The following is a 24331-nucleotide window of genomic DNA, read 5'->3' as shown; positions in this document are numbered from 1 at the left end:
AACTAGTGATTATGATTGATTGTTTTTTATAAGATAAGTTTAATGCTAGCTAAACAACTTACCTTGGCTTACTGCATTCGCGTAACAGACAGTCTCCTTGTGGAGTGCAACGAGAGGGAGGCAGGTCGTTATTGCGTTGGGCTAGTTAACTGTAAGGTTGCAAGATTGGATCCCCAGAGCTGAAAAGGTGAAAAAAGGTCGTTCTGCCCCTGAACAAGGCAGTTAATCCACCGTTCCTTGGGCGTCATTGAAAATAAGAATGTGTTCTTAACTGACTTGCTTAGTTAAAAAAGGTATAAAAATATATATATATATATATATATATATATATTTTTTTTTTTTAAATCGGCGCCCAAAAATACCGATTTCCGATTGTTATGAAAACTAGAAAATCGGCCCTAATTAATAGGCCATTCCGATTAATCGGTCAACCTCTAGTATTCAGACTTAACTTAGTAAGGCGCTCTTGCAGGTGTGGCTACCTTGCGCACTCAGAATATATTTCATTCAACCGATGAAATCCCTCCCACTTGGAGTTTTCATTCAAAGGGGTTTTCACTACATTTATCTTTAAATATGGTGAACTTTGATTATAATTTTGTCAACAGAAAAGGTTCATAATATAGAGATCAATGAAATAAAGCCATCTATGCACATTTGACTCCGTTTCAGCACCAACTGGTAGATAAAAAAAAAAAACTCTGATCTTGTAGATTACTTAGGCACATTTTAGGGTTAGGAAAGTATGTATGAATCATTTTTTTTTAAGTTTGGAGAGCTTTACTCATGACATACTGTACATTGATGAATAATAAATAGTGGGTTGATTCATCCTGAAAGTTGCCATATTCAAGTTCAATCCATTAAATATTGGAAGATGGAAAAAAAAAGTGTACAATAGGGGTTCAACAATAGTCCTATAAATCTACCCTAATTCTCACTAATCATGGAACTGTTGACAACGGTAACATGACAACGGTAAAACATCAACTCGGCAGGGTCAGCTCTACAGACGCCTACAGCTTGGGTCTCCAAATTTCATCCAGGCAAATTATAAAAAGGGCCCACAATTGTCATGAATAACATGACAGCTATTTCTAGCCTATTTCACTATGCAATACATCACGTTGATATTATTTTCAGTTTGCTTCCATATGGCTGGTTTCACATACAGGCATCATAAGGAAAAAATGACCTTAAAATATTAGCTGTGCATATTTACAATCCCCTTCTACAAACGGATTACTCATTGACCTAGCTCTAATCAATAGATCTTATCAAGTTGTAAATTACAGTGCACAGACAATGGTGTTATTTCTAATCAGAAAAAAATTAAGTAAATGCTTTTTCCACCTTGAAACCGGTGGGATTTGCTCGACCTTATTCATCATTTCCTCGCACGTAAAGGTGGTGGCATTATTGGGGGGAATTAAGTCAAGGTCAGAATACGGCATATCTGTATACACACCTCTTCCACACCATTTATTTGAGCACCCATGAATAGTGGGTGAATAGCATGCTATTCTCGAGCTTAAGTTCAAGGTCAGAATACGAAGAGAGAGAAAAGCTCATAAAAAAGGAAATGTTCCATTTACGCACGCTCAACTCCGATTTGGACCTGGGCCAATACGCAAAGTATTTTTGCAATGTGTCATGCAATATGAACTCATGATGGAGCATTTTTATTGTTACAGAGCAGACATCATCATGCCCCGTATATACAAACACAAAACAGGAAGGGTTCTATCCCCTCTTGAGGTTCTTGAGAGAGCAGCCAAGGACTTGAGAGAAGGGAAGAAGTCCATTCAAGCAGCATCAAGAGATGAAAAAAATGGACTGAATGACACAGAAGAGGTACACTGACAAAAAAAAAAAGAAGTAAACATCTGCCTGTACAAAAGAGAGGCCATGATAGCAGGGCACACACGGAGTCTGAGCTTCCTAAACCTATCAAGAATCTCAGAGACCAGTTTCATGGACTTAGTAGCCTCAAATGATGAGAACTTGCCTATTAATTGGCACATTGAAACAACATCCCTGTCCCAGACAAGTGGTCAAGGAATGGAAGAATAAGAGATATTGAACAGAGATGTACACTGAGGGTACAAAATATTAGGTACACCTGCTCTGTCAATGGCATAGACAGAACAGATGAATCCAAGTGAGCGCTGTGATCCATTATTGATGAATCTTGTTAAATCCACATCCGAGAACACAGGTCTCATCCTGTGTTCTTGGAATCAATAGGTGTAGATAACGGGGTTAAAGAAGGACGCTTAAACCTTGAGACAATTGAGACGTGGATTGTGCATGTGTGCTATTCAAAGGGTGAATGGGCAAGACAAAATACTTCTGTGAATTTGAAGCCGGTATGGTAATAGGTGCCAGGCACACCGGTTTCAGTGTGTCGAGAACTGCAACGTTGCTGGGTTTTTCACGCTCAACAGTTTCCCGCGAATATCAAGAATGGTCCATCACCCAATGGACATCCAGACAACTTCACACAATGTGGAAAGCATTGGAGTCAACATGGGCCAGCATCCCTGTAGAACATTTGAGACCTTGTAGAATCCATGCCCCTACAAAATGAGGCTGTTCTGAGGGGAAAAGGGGGTGCAACTCAATATAAGGAAGGTATTCCTAATGTTTTCTACACTCAGTGTAAATCTGTAGGGATGCATACATTTACGATATACAATATACCACACCCCCATTCCATTCATTAAACTGATCAACCAGCACCATCACCCACTGTCCCAAAGGCAGCTCAACTTACCCTGTCCCAATTCTCCACTTACACCATACCCGGGAAAGTTGTGCCAACAGACCACTTTTTTTTGGACAAACTATGTTTTGAAAACTGTCATGTTTACATGAATTCTGATTATTTCCAGGGATACACAACATCCTGAAATATACTGAATGTGCAAGACATTAAAACCCATCTTCCTAATATCGAGTTGTGTGATTGAAGTGGATTTAACAAGTGACATAAACAAGGGGTCATAGCATTCAACTGGTCAGTCGATGTCATGGAAAGAGCAGGTGTTCTTAATGTTTCGTACACAGTGCATATGTAGACATCTTTGTTGTTAGAAAGAATAGTAGATTTCCCTTGACGCAGTGATGCTGAATGTAAAATGCACAATAGAGGTAGTAATATAGATCAGAAATTAAACAAGTGAAATGCGAGAGAAGAGAAAGAAGAAAAGAAACACGAAAACGCCATATACAGTTTAGTGCAATACCATTATTCCAATGTAGAGGGTGCTGGAGGGATTGAGGAAGGAATGTACATGTAAACGGGGTAAAAGTGGCAGAATACATTTACATTTACATTTAAGTCATTTAGCAGACGCTCTTATCCAGAGCGACAAATGGTCATAATAATTGTAATAAACAATATAGCAGCAACAAATGGTAATATTAAATCACTATAATCAAACAATTATGGCAGCAGCATACAGTGCCTTCAGATAGTATTCATACCCCTTTACATATTACACATTTTGTTGTGTTACAGCCTGAATTCAAAATTGATTCAATTGATTTGGTTTTCCCACCCATCTACACACATTACCCCATAATGACAAAGAGAAAACATGTTTAGACATTTTTGCAAATTGATTGAAAATGAAATAAAGTAATCTAATTTACATAAGTATTCACACCTGTGAGTAATACATTGTAGCAGCACCTTTGGCAGAGATTACAGCTGAGAGACTTTGTAGGTAGGTCTCATAAGAGCTTGCCACACCTGGATTGCCTAACATTTACCCATTATTCTTTTCAAAATTTGTCAAAGCTCTGTCAAATTAGTTGCTGATCATTGCTAGAGAACCATTTTCAGGTCTTGCCATAGATTTTCAACTAGATGCAAGTCAAAACTGTAGCTCAGCCACTCAGGAACATTCATTGTCTTCTTGGTAAGCAACTCCAGTGTAGATTTGGCCTTGTGTTTTAGGTTATTGTCTTGTTGAAAGGTGAATTAATCTCGCAGTGTCTGGTGGAAAGCAGACTGAACCAGGTTTTCCTCAAGGATTCTACCTGTGCTTAGCTCCATTCCATTTCTTTTTTATCCTGAAAAACTCCCAAGTCCTAAACTATTAAACATACCCATAATATGATGCAGCAACCACTATGCTTGAAAATATGGAGAGTGGTACTCCATAATGTGTCGTATTGGATTTACCCCCAAAAATGTGCCTTGTTGCAAACGGGATGCATGGTTTGGAATTGTTGTATTCTGTACCAGCTTCTTTTTTTCACTCTGTCAAATAGGTTAATGTTGTGGAGTACCTTCAATGATGATGATCCATCCTCAGTTCTCTCCTATCACAGCCATTAAACTCTGTTTTAAAATCACCACTAGCGGTTTCTTCCTCTCCGGCAACTGAGTTAGGAAGGACGCCTGTATATTTGTAGTGACTGGGTGTATTGATACATCATCCAAAGTGTAATTAATAACTTCACTATGCTCAAAGGAATAATCAGCGTCTGCTTTTTAAACTTTTACCCATTTACCAATAGGTGCACTTCTTTGCAAGGCAATGAAAACTCTCCCTGGTCTTTGTGGTTGAATCTGTGTTTGAAATTCATTGCTCGACTGAGGGACCTTACAGATAATTGTATGTTTGGGGGACAGAGATAAGTTAGTCATTCAAAAAATACTGTTATTTTCCATGCAAATTATGTGACCTCCTGAACTTATTTAGGATGTCATAACAAAGGGGTTGAATACTTATTGACTAAAGACATTACAGCTTTTAATTAATTTGTAAACATATTTTTTTTGTGTTTAAATCCACTTTGACATTATGGGGTATTTTGTGTAGGACAATGACAAAAAAATCTAATCAATTTTAGATTTTCGACAACAAAATACGGAAAAGGTCAAGGGGTGTGAATACGTTCTGAAGTCACTACGTGGTGCTCCTCCCTCTATCATACTTCACCCCTCCTTCTCCATAAGTCCCATGATGTGTGTGTGTGCGTGTATGTGTGAGACACTGATTAATGTGGTTCACTCAGTCAGTAAAGAGGTTGTGCATGAGGGAGCAGCGGCAAAACACAAACACACACTAAACAAACTAATCGAAAAACAAACACACTCCTGCCAGCCACTGAACGCTCCCTTCCTGCCACAGCAGCAATAGCCTATTTTGAGCCAACTTGAAGCCTGAACAATTCCTAATTCAAGCACACCTCATTCGTATTAATCTAAAATTCATAAAAACAAGGACTTTTACGGCCCAAATAATAAAAGTATAATTTCTCCAAGAGGCACACCTTCTTCAAGGATGCTACAGTAAAGGGTGCAGGTCTTAACAGTCTGCTAGAGCGAGACGTGCTCTGGTTTTTAACAGAAAAGGAGGGTCAAATGTTGTATTTTGGTGGTGCATTTGGTAAATCTGGAGGAATAAAAAGAAACACAAAGAGAGACGGAGAGAGAATGAGTTAAAAATTCTGCCTCAAGTCTGCTCTCAGGAAATGATGTCTTAAGCAGTAAACACGCATGAAACACATTGTAGGCCCTCTGAACATAATAACTTAGGCCTTGTCCACGACCATGTGAGAGTTCACGACCTCAGCACATCAATGGTATAGTATAATTACAAAATGTCGCTGGTATGTTTTAGCACCACTCACCCAGGTTAAAAAATGTAGCTATCTAAAGTACCAGTCCCTTACTGTCGTTGTGATACCTGACACTCATATTGTGTGTGGCGCAAATACACACACAGTGTGTGTGTCGGGACTATCAGAGGCAACACATTGATAATTCCCTACCCTGTATTTAGAGAGAAGGTATTTACACATATTCAGGAGCAGGAAATGTGTGTGGATGTCACGCCTTGCTGCTCGTACAACCTTAATCTCTTCCGAGGCACTGAATGATGATGATGTACCGGGAAAAATCTAGAATAGGCCTGCCAATGAATGCGTTCTCACACAAATAGCCTACCCTGATTTGACTTAATAAGCTGGCTGGAAACAAAGACAAAGTAATATCTGCCGCAGCAGACCTGTAACACACACACACACACACACACACACGAGAGTAATCTGTAAAAAGAGTTCTGAAACTTCTCTAACCATATGAGGAACAACAGACGAGTGACAAAGAAATGTTGAGGTAGTTTTCTAATTACCAATAATAAAATAATTTATAATAAAGTAGACAGCTGTTGAAACTTTAAATTCACAATGAACATGGCATTTATTGACAACTGAACAAAGTTAAATCAATCAAATGTATTTATAAAGCCCTTCTTACATCAGCTGATGTCAAAGTGCTGTACAGAAACCCAGCCTAAAACCCCAAAAAGCAAGCAATGCAGGTTTAGAAGCACGGTGGCTAGGAAAAACTCCCTAGAAAGGCCAAAACCTAGGAAGAAACCTAGAGAGGAACCAGGCAATGAGGGGTGGCCAGTCCTCTTCTTGCTGTTCCGGGTGGAGATCATAACAGAACATGGCCAAGATGTTCAAATGTTCAGATAATAATCACAGTGGTTGTCGAGGGTGCAACAGGTCAGCTCCTCAGGAGTAAGGAAGCAGAAATCTGTCAGACATGAAAGATAAACTTCAATTCCTCCTCTGACTCACATACTGAAGCTAACACATGTTTAATGAAAATCTCAGGACAAATGAAGTTAAGCCTGGTACCTTTAATGTTAAGCAGAAGTCTGCTTAAGTGTTTAGTACAGTGCCTCTGGCTGGATGATTTCATCACAGGATCAATGTTAGAGCGTTGGACTAGTAACCGAAAGGTTGCAAGATCGAATCCCTGAGCTGACAAGGTACAAATATGTAATTCTGCCCCTAAACAAGGCAGTTAACTCACTGTTCCTAGGCCGTCATTGAAAATAAGAATAAGATCAGGTCCAGGATCAGTGTTTTGCTGTAAGAGAGAAACAACCTGTCTGTCTGCCTCCAAGCTACACCTCTCTGTACTATCAATAATTCCTGATTTAAATAGAGCCAGGGGACGTGGGAAACAGCTTTGGCTTTTCAACTGAACAACTCTGTCATAAACAGAGGTGCGTGCATGGAGACAGAGATGGAGGAGTAGAAAAGAGAGGAGAGACTGAGGGATAATTTGGCTGCTGCAGTGAACCCAACTAACCATGACAAGACCATCTAACATGCGCACATACACACACAGAGATCAGAAAGTGACAGAGGGACCAAGTAAAGTCGTGCCCAAATAACAGAACAATTACCTCGTCTCAGACACAGTCTAAAAGACTGTCATAACAAAACAGACGCAAGACCCATCTAAAGTATAACCAAAATGCTTCTGGAACAGTCCTTATTTAGACCCAATGTGCTTTCAGAACCAAGGGCCTGATTTACCAAGCTTTTCACCAGACAATCTTCCCACTTGTTTAGTTCACAGTGGGATTAAATGCTCAAAAAAGCTGAAAAACTCCACTGTCCCCATATTCACAATCAATAAACATACAAACACATCTACTCCAGGATCTACCACCCACCCCCCCAGGCCTACCTCCTTCCCCAGTTCTTCTCTGATGACCTGCTGAATCTCCTCCATAGAACTCTGTGGTGCTCTGCTGTGCAGGACTTTGAGGGTGGAGGTGTACTCCTCAGGTAGGAGGTAGTCAAGGGCTCCCAGGTGTTGACCCACCTTGATGAAGGTGCCTCTGTTGGCGCAGCACAGGTTACGCAGTCTCTCAGCTGACCGACGGTGCACCTGCAGGGGGGAGAACACGTCATTGGAATAATGGTTGACTTCTCATCATCGTCCTCCATTTCATTGTCATCGTCGTAATCATCAACATCATGGCCATGAGTCAAGGTCATCATAGTCAACGTCGACACTGCCGCTAACAATGACATGAACGTCATCATCGTTATCAAAACAGACTCAGTTTTGTACCAACAGGGCATGAAAATAGATGGCAAATACAAAAACACACACACGTTCAGCATTATCTCTCAAGCACATTGTTGCATCTGAAGGGCCGTTAAGTGTTATGTGATTTCCATGCCGTGTGTGAACCAGCTGGTGGAGTTGATAATGTCGCTCTCCTGGGACCTGTGCAAATAAAGGGGCGTGAAATGAGCTCCCTTTAGCCCTTTACCCCTGCCAAAAACACACATTGGCTCTTCCTGCAACCCCCTGTACCCCTCTGTAACCCCCTTAACCGTCAGGGGACCACTCCACATCAGCACCGTCTGGGAACAGAGGCTCACTTCATTATATGACTTCTCCTTTAGCCAGTCAGATGTGGCTATATGGATTCCATGCTAGCATTAGATATCAACCACTGTAGCACTAGCCAACAGCTAGCATTAGCTACCATTGGCAATCATCTACTAGTCATCAATTAGCATTAGCCTTTCCATCTGCTAGCATCAGCCATCCTATTGTAACAGAGTTAAGAACATACAGTAAGCTCACTCAAGTTTTCAGTTTTAATAGTCATTTGCACAGGATACACATGGTATACGAAATGATCACTTGCCGGTTCCCTCTCGACAATGCAAAAACGATAAGAAATTTTAAACAAAAAAACTCCAAAGCCAGCTTGCAATGTCAGATGGAGCCATCCAAGAAGTACCTTTTGGGTGGCTCAACCCGTTGGAACGCTGTTAAGGAGTATGGTCCAGCGCCGACAGAGATGGCCGCTTCGCGTTCCTAGGAAACTATGCCATATTTTGTTTTTTTGTGTGTTATTTCTTACATTTTTTTCCCCAGGAAATCTTAGGTTTTATTACATACAGTAGAGAGGAACTATAAGAGCAACGGCAACTCACCAACATTACGACCAGGAATAGGACTTTCCCGAAGTGGATCCATTGTTTGAAGAAGGGCGAGGGGGGGGGGGGGGGTATTCCTTATGATTAAAGAGAAGCGGTGTGATCATAACAACAAACAGGTACGCAAGTCCTTTTGTTCACCTGACATAGAATTCCTTACAATCAAATGCCGTCCGCATTATCTACCAAGAGAATTCTCTTGAATTATAATCACAGTTGTGTATATTCCCCCCCAAGAAGACACCGACGGCCCTGAAAGAACTTCATTTGACTCTATGTAAACCACATATCCTGAGACTGCATTTATTGTAGCTGGGGATTTGAACAAGGCTAATCTGAAAACAAGGCTCCCTAAATTTTACCAGCATATCGATTGCGCGACCCGGACTGGCAAAACCCTGGATCATTGTTATTCTAACTTCCGCGGCGCATATAAAGCCTTCCCCCACCCTCCTTTCGGAAAAGCTGACCACGACTCCATTTTGTTGCTGCCAGCCTATAGACAAACTAAAACAGGAAGCAGCTGTGCTGAGGTCTGTGCAACGCTGGTCCGACCAATCAGATTCCACGCGTCAAGATTGCTTCCATCACGTAGACTGGGATATGTTCCGCATAGCGTCGAACAACAACATTGATGAACACGCTGATTCGGAGAGTGAGTTCATTAGCAATTGCAACGGTGATGTTGTACCCACAGCGTCTATTAAAACATTCTCCAACCAGAAACCGTGGATTGGTGGCAGCTTTCACGCAAAACTGAAAGCATGAACAACTGCTTTTAAATCAGGGCAAGGTGACCGGAAACATTACCGAATACAAACAGTGTAGCTATTCCCTCTAAGGCAATCAAACAAGCTAAGCTTCAGTATAGACAAAGTAGAGTCGCAATTCAACGGCTCAGACACGAGAGGTATGTGGCAGGGTCTACAGTCAATCACGGACTACAAAAGAAATACCAGCCCCGTCGCGAACCACGTCTTGCTCCCAGACAACATCTGCTGATCCTCAACACTGGGGCCCCACAAGGGTGCGTTCTCAGCCCTCTCCTGTACTCCCTGTTCACCCATGACTGCGTGGCCATGCCTGCTTCCAACTCAATCATCAAGTTTGCAGCCGACACTACGGTGGAAGGCTTGATTTCCAACAACAACGACAAGGCCTACAGGGAGGAGCTGAGCGCCCTCGGAGTGTGGTGTCAGGAAAATAACCTCACACTGAATGTCAACAAAACAATGGAGATGATCATGGACTTCAGGAAACAGCAGAGTGAGCAGCCCCCTTATCCACATCGACAGGACAGTAGTGGAGAAGGTGGAAAGTTTTAAGTTCCTCAGCATACACATCACAGACAAACTGAAATGGTCCACCCACACAGAGAGTGGAGAAGAAGGCGCAGTAGCGCCTCTACAACCTCAGGAGACTGATGAAATTTGGCTTGTCACCGAAAACACTCACTAACTTTTACAGATGCACAGTCGAGAGCATCCTGTTGGGCTGTATCACCACCTGGTACCGCAACTGCTCCGCCTACAACCGTAAGGCTCTCCAGAGGGTAGTGAGGTCTGCACAACGCATCACCAGGGCCAAACTACCTGCCCTCCAGGACACCTACACCACCCGATGTCACAGGAAGGCCAAAAAGATCAAGGACAACAACCTCCCGAGCCACTGCCTGTTCACCCCGCTATCATCCAGAAGGTGAGGTCAGTACAGGTGCATCAAAGCTGGGACCGAGAGACTGAAAAACAGCTTCTATTTCAAGGCCATTGGACTGTTAAACAGCCATTACTAACATTGAGTGGCTGCTGCCAGCATACTGACTCAACTCCAGCCACTTTAATAATGGAAAAATGTATGTAATAAATGTATCACGAGCCACTTTAAACAATGCCACTTTATATAATGTTTACATACCCTACATTACTCATATGTATATTCTGTACTCTATACCATTTACTGCATCTTGCCTATGCCGTTCGGGCATCGCTTATTCATATATTTCTATGTACATATTCTTATTAATTCCTTTACACTTGTGTGTGTGTATAAGGTAGTTGTGAAATTGTTAGGTTAGATTACTTATTAGATATTACTGCATGGTCGGAACTATAAGCACAACTATAAGCACAAGCATTTCGCTACACTCGCATTAACATGTGCTAACCATGTGTATGTGACAAATAGAATTTGATTTGAGAAGATCACTGGTTTGTAGCCCAGTATGGGGCAGTCGGGCAGTGGAGGAAGTTAAACTGTTAGCAGCACATTAACGTCAGTGACACTAGAACTGGCTAAAGTGGACATGTATGCAGTGTGCTCCATTTCTACATACATTCGAGCTTCCCTGGTTTCCAGTGTTTCAGTCGTTTGTTGAGGAATGAACATGCTCAAGGCACACGGACAAAAACACATTCACACACTTCAACCCTGCATCCTTTAAGCATCATCTTCTCACAATAGGGTGGGTGGGAGATTGGATGGTTGTTCGGTGGGCATTTTAGTGAGTGAGTGAGTGAGTGAGTGAGTGAGTGAGTGAGTGAGTGAGTGAGAGAGAGTGAGAGAGAACGAGCCGGGCCAGATCCACTATAGGCAGCAGCAGCCTCTCCTCTCTCCAACTCCCAGATAATTATTTTTTTATTTTTTAGGGGGTAGATCAGCTTTAATATTGCAGATAGATTGTGGCCTCCATCAATGTAAGGGACACCTGTTAATTGAATTGCATTCCAGGTGACTACCCTGTGAAGCTGGTTGAGAGAATGCCAAGAGTGTGCAAAGCTGTCAAGACAAAGGTTGGCTACTTTGAAGAATCTCAAATATGAAATATATACATATATTTTTTTTAAATGTTTACTACATGATTCCATGTGTCAAAATAAAGAAAAATCCTTGAATGAATAAATGTGGACAGTTTGCAGCTAAATCTGCAGAGCTGGGATGGTTGTATCCGCCATATATATAACATTCTACTGGTTGCAAGAATTTTGGAAAATAATTTCAAAGTTTTTAATCTGCCGCTGTTTTGTGTATCAGTTCAAAAACCATGTGCCATGGAATCGGTACAATTAAAAATCTCGTCCCCAAGAATTGTGCAATTTTTATGGCACAGCTTTCAATTTTTCAGCCCTTAAATTAAACTGGTACTTTTAATTTATCATAATTTCCTTTAATGCATGCCTGACAAACAAGTTCCTTACTTTCTCCCCCTTCCACTTACCTCTCCATTTTTGCAGTAATGCTGCAATTAGTTGGTTGTAATTTTGAGTAGAGCAGACATTTCCATATATTTTTGTTAGCTACGTGTGTGACATATCTCCAACAGCCCTAGTTAGGATATAATTTACAAATATTATATACCTTTTTCAAAAAAACATTTTTTTTTGTTTAACCATAATATTTGTTGTAATATTTCTTGTCTTTTCCGGGGGATTAAATTGAATTTGCAACTAACTGTATATGGCTTGTTTTAAAAATAGCAATATTTGAGAGATTATATCATTTTAAAATACCTGAATGTGCGCTTGTAATCTGAATAAAAGGGTAAAAGGCCATTCTTGAACATCTTACTAAAGCCTTTAGTGAGAGGACTAACGCTTTAACATTTAAACCATTTCTGCCCTATTCATTATATAAATAGGCTCATTAAATTGGGTCTGGCTTGCCAGGTGTAGGCAAGGCCATAATGTTGATCAGGGTGATTTCTCCACAAATAGACAGGTATTTTCCTTTCCATGGAAGCAAGATCTTATCTTTGTTTGCTAACTTTCTATTGAAATGTGTTGGAATGAGATAATTTCTTTCTTTCAGAATATAAGTAGATATAAGTATGTTCACTTCACCGTTAGACCATTTTATTGTTAAACTCCACGGTAATGTAAAAGTTGTATATTTTTGTGATCCAATACGTAATATAGTACCATAATTTGGTTGTAATCGGGAAAGGATCTAGATCATCCATGAGGCTGTGGAGGAATTCTAATTGTGGATTTAAATGAAAATATTAATAACGACATGTTTTTAAGCCCAGGATTTCTAGGCCCTTGATACCATTGTTGGATCTGGTTTTAATAGCGAACATTTCAATGGCCATAATAAATTGATATGCTGATAGTGGACAACCTTGCTTTACGCCTCTTGGCAGTTTATTACTCTCTGAGAAGTAGTCATTATTTACCAGTTTATACCTAGGGTTACTATACATAACCTTAACCCATTGTATAAGTGATTCTCCAAAATTGAAATATTCCAGGCATTTATATATAAATTCCAGTCGTACATTAAACCTTTTCAAAGTCAGCTATGAATACCAGGCCTGGTTTCCCAGATTTTTGTTTCCAGTTTTCAGTAATAATGAAATCAGACCTTGTTCAGTATTGGATAATCTACCATTTTTAGAGGATTGGTTTAAAAAAATGCTAATAATGATCCACTGAGTACATCAAAAAAGGTTTGGTATGCCCCCAGTACTTGAGTTTTCCTGGGACTTAAAGGCTTTCATTGCATCAACAAATTCCTCAGCTGTAATTTGGTCTTCGCATGAGTCTTTCTGTATAGCTCCCAGATAATTACACAGTCAGGCCATGAGGAGACCGTTCACTTCACCGTGGAGCCAAACCAAACATGGGCTGTTTCACCCCCACACACACTGAGTGAGCTACCGAGGAAAAAGGGGAAGGAGAGGAGAGAAGAGGAGGAATTTAAAAAAAGTGCGTGAAAGGGGATGATTTGAAGAGTTGAGGAGTTGGTATGGAACAGGGCCTGAAGGAGAAAGGAGGGAAGGAAACATTGTCAATAAAAAGAAGGGGTACATGAGGAGAGAGATAGGATAGGGGAAGAGGGAAAATGAGATAGGAGGGGAAGAGGGAAAATGAGATAGGAATGAGAGGAAGGAGGTTGAATTTTCCTCTCCACTGGTTTATCCTCTAGGGAAAAACCGTGCCACCTGTCACCCCTCCAGCCTTACCCTGGCACCACACACACAAACCCCCTCAGTCTCTCTCTCTCGCCTTCTCCATCTACCCTCTCCTATTTCAGTCACTGCAGTTAATTATCTTCCCCATTGGTGGCAGTGTAACAGAATGCCATCATCATGGTGTTGTAGATTTGTATTGGGCGTGAAGACCGCGCCGCTCAGGGAGCCAAGGCTATGGCCCACTCTCAAAACAGGGGGTGTCCAATGTTAGCACATCCTCAACATGCTATGCAGACACACATACCCACACACAGAAACTGTCCCCATGCTACTGCTTCCGTGCTATACCGATCGCCAGCCCCCTCACTCCATCTCTCCATTTATCGATGTCTTTACCCCTCTACCTCCATTTCTCTCTCCCCCTCAGCTTCTCACTTTAAGCTATGTCCAGCCCCCTCACTTCCTCTCTTCTTCCCTCTATTTTGTTTATCTAGCCCAATCCATCCATTTCAGTCTCCCTCTTTCCCTCAACTAACCCCAGCCCCCTCACTCCCTCTTTATCCCTACATTTCGCTCCTCATTTCTCTCCCCCTCGCAGCTCTCCCCCCTCCCCCCCTCGTAGTTATACTCAGCTCACTCCCTCCCTCGCAGCTATTCTCGCAGATCCCTCCCCCCCTCGCAGCTCTCTCACCCCTCGTAGCTATTCTCGCAGCTCTCTCACCCCTCGTAGCTATTCTCGCAGCTCTCTCACCCCTCGTAGCTATTCTCGCAGCTCTCACCCCTCGTAGCTATTCTCGCAGCTCTCTCACCCCTCGTAGCTATTCTCGCAGCTCCCCCCCTCGCAGCTATTCTCGCAGCTCTACCCCCCTCGCAGCTATTCTCGCAGCTCTACCCCCTCGCAGCTATTCTCGCAGCTCTACCCCCTCGCAGCTATTCTCGCAGCTCTACCCCCCTCGCAGCTATTCTCGCAGCTCTCCCCCCTCGCAGCTATTCTCGCAGCTCTCCCCCCTCGCAGCTATTCTCGTTCTCACAGCTCCCCCTCGCAGCTATTCTCGCAGCTCCCCCTCGCAGCTATTCTCGTTCTCGCAGCTCTCCCCCCTCGCAGCTATTCTCGCAGCTCTCCCCCCTCGCAGCTCCCCCCCCCTCGCAGCTCTCCCCCTCGCAGCTATTATCGCAGCTCCCCCCCCTCGCAGCTCTCTCCTCCCCTTCGCAGTTCTCCCCACCGCCCGCAGCTATTCTCGCAGCTCTCCCCCTGGCAGCTATTCTCGCAGCTCTCTCCCCCCTCGCAGCTATTCTCGCAGCTCTACCCCCCTCGCAGCTATTCTCGCAGCTCTACCCCCCTCGCAGCTATTCTCGCAGCTCTACCCCCTCGCAGCTATTCTCGCAGCTCTACCCCCTCGCAGCTCTACCCCCTCGCAGCTATTCTCGCAGCTCTACCCCCTCGCAGCTATTCTCGCAGCTCTACCCCCCTCGCAGCTATTCTCGCAGCTCTACCCCCCTCGCAGCTATTCTCGCAGCTCTACCCCCCCTCGCAGCTATTCTCGCAGCTCTACCCCCTCGCAGCTATTCTCGCAGCTCTACCCCCTCGCAGCTATTCTCGCAGCTCTCCCCCCTCGCTGCTATTCTCGTTCTCGCAGCTCCCCCCTCGCAGCTATTCTCGTTCTCGCAGCTCCATCCCCCCGCAGCTATTCTCGTTCTCGCAGCTCTCCCCCCTCGCAGCTATTCTCGTTCTCGCAGCTCCATCCCCTCGCAGCTATTCTCGTTCCCGCAGCCTCCCCCCTCGCAGCTCTCCTCCCCTTCGCAGCCTCCCCCTCGCAGCTCTCCCCCGCCCGCAGCTATTATCGCAGCTCCCCCCCCCTCGCAGCTCTCTCCTCCCCTTCGCAGCTCTCCCCCGCTCTCGCAGCTATTCTCGCAGCTCTCCCCCTCGCAGCTATTCTCGCAGCTCTCCACCCCCTCGCAGCTCTCTCCCCCTGGCAGCTATTCTCGCAGCTCTCTCCCCTCGCAGCTATTCTCGCAGCTCTCCCCCCTCGCAGCTATTCTCGCAGCTCCCCCCTCGCAGCTATTCTAGCAGCTCCTACCCCCCTCGCAGCTATTCTCGCAGCTCCCCCCCCTCGCAGCTATTCTAGCAGCTCCCACCCCCCCTCGCAGCTATTCTCAGCTCTCTCCCTCTCCCAATAGCAGAGCAGTGTGTGCGACAGGGATGATAACTGCAGACATTAATGACATTAGCACACACACACCATTAGAGGAGCAGTGCAAAAACACTGTCAGGATTCTACAGGGTCATTATCAATGTTCATCACAGCCAGAGCACTAACATGAGCCACAAGGGGTTACCACAGACCCATCACACACAACTTAGACAGCCAGAGATGTACACACATGTGCACTGTGTCTACTACTAAGGCTGGATCATGTTGTTGTATTGTTCAATGTTTTAATTAAGTAATGTTCTGATTGTTGCTGCCTTCTTGGCCAGGTCTCCCCTTGAAAGAGACTGGGTCTCAATGGGCTTTTCTTGGATAAATGAAGGTTAAATAAATGTTTAAAAATGATCAAAATGTTCACACCAACTGAAGAAACCCTAAACCGGGCCCTTGAGTCATCTATACAGCAGTTTAAAACCCTGCTCTGTCATGTTACATTGAAGACCTCCGAGCTCTCCCTAGTCCCGCTCTGTCGTTAGCCCACCACAACACTCATCTGAAGTGATGTTTAAATCTGTCTCGCGCTGCCTGTGGCCCCCGAGGCAAGATGGCTAATCAATGATGTCTAATGCAGTCTTTCTATGTCAAACAGACCAGGAGCCAAGCCGGTGTGGATTAATGCTCCAGAGCTTCAATATAATCTGTGTGTCACACAATGGGAGAATGGTGTGTGTGTGTGTGTGTGTGTGTAAATTGTTTAATGATTTAACCAAAACACACAAGTGCTTTTGACTCTTCTTTTATTGATCAAACACCCAAAGCTTTGACAAAAAAGTCCACAAATGTTTTTTTAATTTTGTGACTACTAATGTGTGGGAGCGTGAGTGAACATTTAAATAGAGGCCTAGTCCACTTCCTCATTCTTTGTACTGGAGTGGCCAGTACAGAGATATAGGATATTTGATTCTGAGAAAGTGAATTCTTGGGGCCATGCCATAATGCTGTCTGGTACTACAGTATAAGGCCATGAGGCCCCTGGTGGAGCCATGCCATAATGCTGTCTGGTACTACAGTATAGGGCTATGAGGCCCCTGGTGGAGCCATGCCATAATGCTGTCTGGTACTACAGTATAGGGCCATGAGGCCCCTGGTGGAGCCACGCCATAATGGTATCTGGTACTACACAGTATAGGGCCATGAGGCCCCTGGTGGGAGTCATGACAATGTATGGAGTTCTGTCTTCGAGCTGTTCTTGTCTATTGATGTTCTGTATTATGTCATGTTTCATGTTTTGTGTTGACCCCAGGAAGAGTAGCTGCAGCATTCGCAACAGCTAATGGGGATCCTAATAAAATACCAAAATAGCAATAATGCTGGGTGGTACTCCAGTATAGAGCCATGAGGCTACAATAAGTGCATTTAAATCAGTTGGTTCCTCAAACCGCAACCCCTTGATCCCCACAGCAACACTCAGATCGTCACTAGGAACCACTACCATACCCGCGTACTCTCTGAATGAGATGCTTGCTAATCCAAGCCAGCAGTGTGTGACTGAGTGAAGGCTCGGCTACCTGTCGTGTGTGGCGACAGGTAGCCTAGCAGTTAAGCGTGTTGGGCCAGTAACCGAAAGGTTGCTGGTTCCAATCCCGAGCTGACTAGGTGAAAAATATGTTGGTGTGCCCTTGAGCAAGGCACTTAACCATAATTGTTCCTGTAAGTCGCTCTGGATAAGAGCGTCTGCTAAATGACTCAAATGTCATGGAAATGTCTGAAGTTTAGTGGTGTTGGCTAGATGTAAGGTGTGGTCAGATAAAGAGGATAAGAGGTCAGAGGAGCCAGCACTAACAACTTGACTGGAGTGCATCGACTATAACAGAGAGGAGACACAGTCAAACACACAGTCACAGACAAACACACATCTATTCATCATATCACACACAAACACAGTCCAAGACTCAGGATTTTCCATTTGTTTGTATTGGCTTTGAAGATCAATTACCTACAATTGAAAGAGAGCGCTGAGACACAGGCCCCTCTCAGTGTTGCCATTAATTACGCTACAGGCTCAATAGCCGACAAGCCGTTCCTTTCAGTTAGGGCTTTAAGGGTTTAGGTGGAGGCTGCTCCTCTATGTCTGTGTCTTGGATCCTCAAGAAATAACCAGTGGGACCAAGTGGGAACTTCAGTATCGATGACTGATGGTTTAAACAAGACAAGGAATGTGTTCTCTTGTCTTCTCATTTGGGTTTTAAAAATCGCCCTTCTTACATCGTAAAGTGCTTTGAGGACCGATACATTACTATCATGAGGACTTGTAACCAGGAGGCATAGCATTGACGACCACTGTTTGACAATTCCTTACAGGCGATGCGTCGGGTGACATTTAAACGACACATCCTATTAAAGAGACAGCGGATGAAGGATGGATGACAATACAGGATGTAGTGTATCAGTAGTGCTGCTGTCTGATGACAATGTAAGAGCGTCGACTGTACTTAATGATGTCACGTCCTCCTAATGAGGAGAGGCTAATGGACTTTCTCGTCGAGTGTCTATAGGGTCTGACAGAAACGGAGACAAAGAGTGAGAGCGAGACAGGCCAGAACGAGAGAGGCAGAAAAAGAAACACAGAGAGACAGAAGCAGAGAGGCATAGAAAGAGAGAGGCAGAGAGAAAGTGAGAGGAAGAGAGAGACAGAAACAGGCATAGAAAGAGTCAGAGAGCTCAGGAAGAACTGAGAAGGTTATACTGCTCATCTGCTCTCTCTCCCTTTCTCATCCTCTCATCTCCCTCTCTACGCAGTATAACCTTCGCTCTTCCTCAGTCTCGCAAAGTTGTTCTCCCTTTCTCTTTCCCACCGTATGTTGCGCTACCTTACCATAGCTTCTTTAGTCTTGTGAACCTGGCAGGCATTAGGACCACTCGGCCTGTACCAGGGAGGTAGACATACTTGTAGACCGTCAGCCGTGTGCAAGTGCAGAGCCTGAATACCTGTCCTCGCTCATTTAAACAGCAGGATGTCTCTGGGTCCACCTGCTATAGACGTCCTCTCTCTTTGTCTGCTGCAAGCTGAGGTAAGACTGTGTGTGTGTGTGTGTGTTCCCATGTGCATACATCCCTAGGTTCGTATAGGTGTAGATGGCCCTGTGGAGGCCTGTAATTAAAGAGTTGACTCTGGGGCCTGGTTCAATCTGCCTTGGGTCCAACAACCAGCCTTCAGATACCATTAGGCACTGACGGTAAATAGTTTACTAGGAATCCTGCTTCTTTGTGCTGCAGACTACTAGGGTCCGGCAGGGTAACATGGGCAGATAGTAGATTAATAATGGCACAATGCCAGACCTCAAATGTATGGAGATACATTGTAGGATAAACATGTGCATGCACAGACACATATAGCTCAAATATTCACACAAAAACCTTATTTATACATGAAACAATATGCTTAGGGCCTAGCATAGAAATGAAAAAAATTATTCTAATTCTATGGGGAGTCCTACATAGGAGCTTGGAGGGTTGGTCTCACCCCTCCGTTCAGACAAGAGCAGCTCTGGGCTTGTGTGGGTTGGGGCTAGAGCAGTAATTGATTTTTTGCTGCCCCACACACACACACACGTTACATGACTGTGATTAGTATGAACAGGGCTTATTTATTATTGGATGCTGTGTGTGTGTGTGTGTGTGGTCTGTTGTGAGAGATTAGTGGAGAATGAACAAGGTCTATTCATTATTAGGATGCTGATGATTTGCTCGTTACTCAGCTCACAGCAGACCATCTAGTAAAATTGCCGGCCAAACTGACAAAGAAAAAAAATCTCATTGCAAAATAATGTTTTTTATTAATTGATGGAAATACCAGTCGATGGAAATAAATATTTGACCGTCATGCTTATCGGTCTATAGGAACATTTGCATAATTTAAAATGAAATTGGCCTGGTTGTATTTTTGTTAGTTGTCATGCATCTTATTTATCCAACAACTACACGTGCACAGCATACAGACTATTTGAGTGGGATTTCACCTGCTGCTCCTCAGCTGGGTGCAGCTGGAGTAAAACATGTGCTTTATGAAGACCATTCATTCACTGAGCAACAATTCTAAATGCAATCGCGTGTTACAAACTGTTTTTTGTGAACGACTAATAAAAAAGGAGCTATTTTTATTTCTCAAATGGTAATTGAAGTGCTCCTCCCCATTCAAGTGCAGGCAACAGGCTGTCAGCGCGTCACCCTCCACTTTACAACGTGAGCTGCAGGCAGTATGCATTTTGTAAATATACTTAATTGTTTGAAACCTGCATGTTTTACCTCATATCATGAGGCATGTCTCACCTTGGTTTAAAAAAAGTCTATAGCCAAAATCTGACCATGGAAACGTGGAGGCAATTATTTTATAAAGATTTCATAGGTGGCGCACACAATTTATCATCTTACCATTTCTACTGTTCTGGGTGCCAGTTCCGATTTTCATTTGCTCGTTTTTGTGGAACAGAACAAATTATTGTCACGTGGTTGATCATAAAAAAATCTTTATTTAAAAAAAATAACACACGGTGGCTGTTTTGCCTTGTATTTACAGTTGAAGCTGGAAGTTTACATACACTTAGGTTGGAGTCACTAAAACTTGTTTTTCAACACTCCGCAAATTTCTTGTTAACAAACTATAGTTTTTGCAAGTTGGTCAGGACATCTACTTTGTGCATGACAAGTAATTTTTCCAACAATTGTTTACAAACAAATGATTTCACTAATAATTCACTGTTTCACAATTCCAGTGTATCAGAAGTTTATATACACTAAGTTGACTGTGCCTTTAAACAGCGTGGAAAAATCCAGAAAATGATCTCATGGCTTGTACCTGTGGATATATTTCAAAGCCTACCTTCAAACTCAGTGCCTCTTTGCTTGACATTATGGGAAAATCAAGAGAAATCAGCCAAGACCTCAGATTTAAAAAATAATAATAATAAATTGTAGACAAGTCTGGTTCATCCTTGGGAGCAATTTCCAAACCCCTGAAGGTACCACGCTCATCTGTACAAACAATAGTACGCAAGTACAAACAACATGGCACCAGGGCACGTCATACCACTCAGGAAAAAGAGACGTGTTCTGTCTCCTAGAGATGAACGTACTTTGGTGTGAAAAGTGCAAATCAATCCCAGAATAGCAGCGAAATACCTTGTGAAGATGCAGGAGGAAACCAGTACAAAAGTATCTATATCCACAGTAAAACGAGTCATATATCGACATAACCTGAAAGGCCGCTCAGCAAGGAAGAAGCCACTGCTCCAAAACCGCCATAAAAAAAAGCCAGACTACGGTTTGCATGTGCACATGGGGACAAAGACCGTACGTTTTGGAGAAACGTCCTCTGGTCTGATGAAACAAAATTAGAACTGTTTGGCCATAATGACCATCATTATGTCTGGAGGAAAAGGGGGAGGCTTGCAAGCCGAAGCACAAGGGTAGCAGCATCATGTTGTGGGGGAAGGAAGGACTGGTGCACTTCACAAAATAGATGGTATCGTGAGGAGTGAAAACTGGATATATTGAAGCAACATCAAGACATCAGTCAGGAAGTTAAAGTTTGAGTCTTCCAAATGGACAATGACCCCAAGCATACTTCCAAAGTTGTGGCAAAACGGCTTAAGGACAACAAAGTCAATGTATTGGAGTGGCCATCACAAAGCCCTATAGAAAATGTGTGAACAGAACTGAAAAAGTGTCTGCGAGCAAGGAGGCCTCAAAACCTGACTCAGTGAGAATCTTGTGGAGGGCTACCCAAAACATTTGACCCAAGTTAAACAATTTAAAGGTAATGCTACCAAATACTAATTGAGTGTATGCAAACTTCTGATGTGATGAACAAAATAAAATCTTAAATAAATAATTTGCTCTATTTATCTGATATTTCACATTCTTAAAATGAAGTGGTGATCCTAACTGACCTAAGACAGGGAATTTTTACTAGGATTAAATGTAAGGAATTGTGAAAAACTGAGTTTAAATGTATTTGACTAAGGTGTATGTAAACTTCCTATTTTAACTAATTGTTGACAGCCAGTCGCGGCACCATGTTTATATTGGAGAAGGCGACGCATTTAAGTTGATCATGTTGTGAGATGGAAGTTATTTTCTGTTGGTTGTGAGCAAACTTGTCAAACAAAAATATAGGATATATACACTGAACAAAAATGCCACATCAAACAATTTCAAGGATTTTAATAAATTTACAGTTCATATAAGGAAATCAGTAATTTAAATAAATAAGGCCCTAATATATGGATTTTACATGACTGGGCAGGAGTGCAGCCATGGGTGGGCTTATGCCCACCCACTTGGGAGCCAGGTCCACCCACTGGGGAGCCAGGCCCAGCCTATCAGAATGAGTTTTCCCCACAAAAAGGGAATTATTACAGACAGAAATACTCCGGATGTGGAGGTCCTGGGTCGGCGTAGACGTACTGACAAATTCTCTAAAGCGACATTGGGTTATGGTATAGAAATTAACATTAAATTCTCTGGCAACAGCTCTGGTGGACATTCCTGCAGTCAGCATTTCAATTGCACGCTCCCTCAAAACATCTGTGTTGTGTAACAATACTACACATTTTAGGGTGGCCTTTTATTGTCCCCAGCACAAGGTCCACCTGCATAATGATCATGCTGTTTAATCATCTTCTTGATATGCCACAGGTGGATGGATTATCTTGGCAAAGGAGACATGTTCACTAACAGGGATGTAAACAAATTTGTGACAGACCGGCTCAATCTTACATACATAAATTGGAAATTGTGTTTTTTTACATTGGATAAACGTAAAGACTCAGCACTAAAAAATTATATATATCATACACTAGTTGAGGAACAAATGGGAAAGCAATTCTGCTTTGAAAGTTGATAAACTTGTAACCTCACTTTTGTGAAAATGGCCGTTGAATGTTTTGGTACTACTACTGGAGAGCTCTTCTGTGTCTACACCAATTCAGTATCGTTCACACCCTCTTAAGCCTTCGCCCCACATCTTTAAGTATTCACATGTGAGGCCATGTGCTTACCAGAGTGAGTACAGTAGTGTCCTCAACAAAGATTAAGACTAAAGGCTGGTTTGTACGACGTCTATCGACATGTCTGTATACAGTTGTCGCAGTGACATCATGAACATTCTATTGTCGTCCGACATCAAACTTGGCAGACTAATTAATTTACTATATGTCAATATAGCAAACCAGGCAATTAAAAGTAATGTTGTAAACCATCAATCAAATGAATTTATAAATCCATCAGCAGATGTCAACGTGATACAGAAACCCAGCCTAAAACCCCAAACAGCAAGCAATGCAGATGTAGAAGCACGTGGATAGGACAAACTCCCTAGAAAATGCAGGAATTTAGGAAGAAACCTAGAGAGGAACCAGGCTCTGAGGGGTGGCCAGTCCTATTCTGGCTGTACCTGGTAGAGATAAGAGTAAAGACTCAGATTGTTCAAGATGTTCAAATGTTCATAGATAAACTGCAGAGTCAAATAATAAATCACAGTGGTTGTAGAGGGTGCAACAGGTCAGCACCTCAGGAGTAAAGTGTCAGTTGGCTTTTCGTAACCGAGCAGTCAGAGGTCGAGACAGCAGGTGCGGTAGAGAGAAAGAAAAGTTATGGTTAGTTTTTAGCTAGCTATAAAAAAAAATGTTTATGTTCAAATGCCTCTCCTGTGAAGTAGGCCCGCGACATACACCTAGTTTCCTTGTTCAGTATATTTGTTGTCTTAATTGGGAAGGTGTTACAATATTATACTTCAAGGTTGGACGTTAGCACATAGGGCTCACCTTTTGGTGTCACCTTGTTAGTCAGTCTGTATTACACTTGTGGTGGTCGGTCATCTCGTTAGAGGGAAGGTGTTTCACCTGTGCTGGCCATGGTGCTATTTAAGAATGGCTGGACCAGAGCTCCAGTTGTCTTGAGAGATGTGGAGGACAAATACCTTTAGTTGGCTCTCCCTATTTGAGTTCCAGACAAACAATATATTATCTTCCCCGTTTTGCTCCACTTTTTTTGTTTGCTTCCTGTCTAAATTTGGTGTGGGTTTTTCTTCTGTTTGCCTCTGACTAATTTAGTGGGCCTTCATGGTGGGTGACTTATGGCCAAGTTGTTGTTGCTAGTCAACTTTCAGTGGACACACCCATGCGTCACTCCGAACCCCTCCTAAAACCCCACCTGTTTAGGCTTTGGTTGTTGTTAGTTCCCCTTTCTATTTGAGCAACAATTTTTGGTTTTGTTGCTGAGAACTTAATCGCATTTTCAACTCTACTGATCATTTTGTCCCAAACTGTTGCATTAAATAAGCTAAATGTGCCTACTCCCGTCTTGGCATCTGCGTTCTAGACAATAGCTGGCAGACACAGTGCAGGTAGGCTGTGCCGGACAGGCTAGTCTACATGACGAGTAGAGAATATTTTTTATTTGTCAAACGGCAGCCAAGCATCGATCACCA

The 24331-nt window shown here is 43.0% G+C and overlaps 1 protein-coding gene across 2 annotated transcripts in view; it reads right to left on the bottom strand.

Annotated features, from left to right (window-relative positions):
• Window positions 1-24331, bottom strand: part of adck1 (aarF domain containing kinase 1) — a 185169-nt gene that overhangs the window by 112717 nt on the left and 48121 nt on the right. For both annotated transcript variants that reach the window (XM_064927552.1, XM_064927551.1), the window contains exon 4: window positions 7511-7714. In XM_064927552.1, coding sequence (XP_064783624.1) covers window positions 7511-7714 — 204 coding nt within the window. The remainder of the gene's footprint in view (window positions 1-7510; window positions 7715-24331) is intronic.

Source organism: Oncorhynchus masou, chromosome 21 (assembly GCF_036934945.1).
Source record: "Oncorhynchus masou masou isolate Uvic2021 chromosome 21, UVic_Omas_1.1, whole genome shotgun sequence".
Classification (NCBI taxonomy): Eukaryota; Metazoa; Chordata; class Actinopteri; order Salmoniformes; family Salmonidae; genus Oncorhynchus; species Oncorhynchus masou.
The sequence above is the reverse complement of the archived record's forward strand: the minus strand, read 5'-3'. Positions and strand labels throughout refer to the sequence as shown.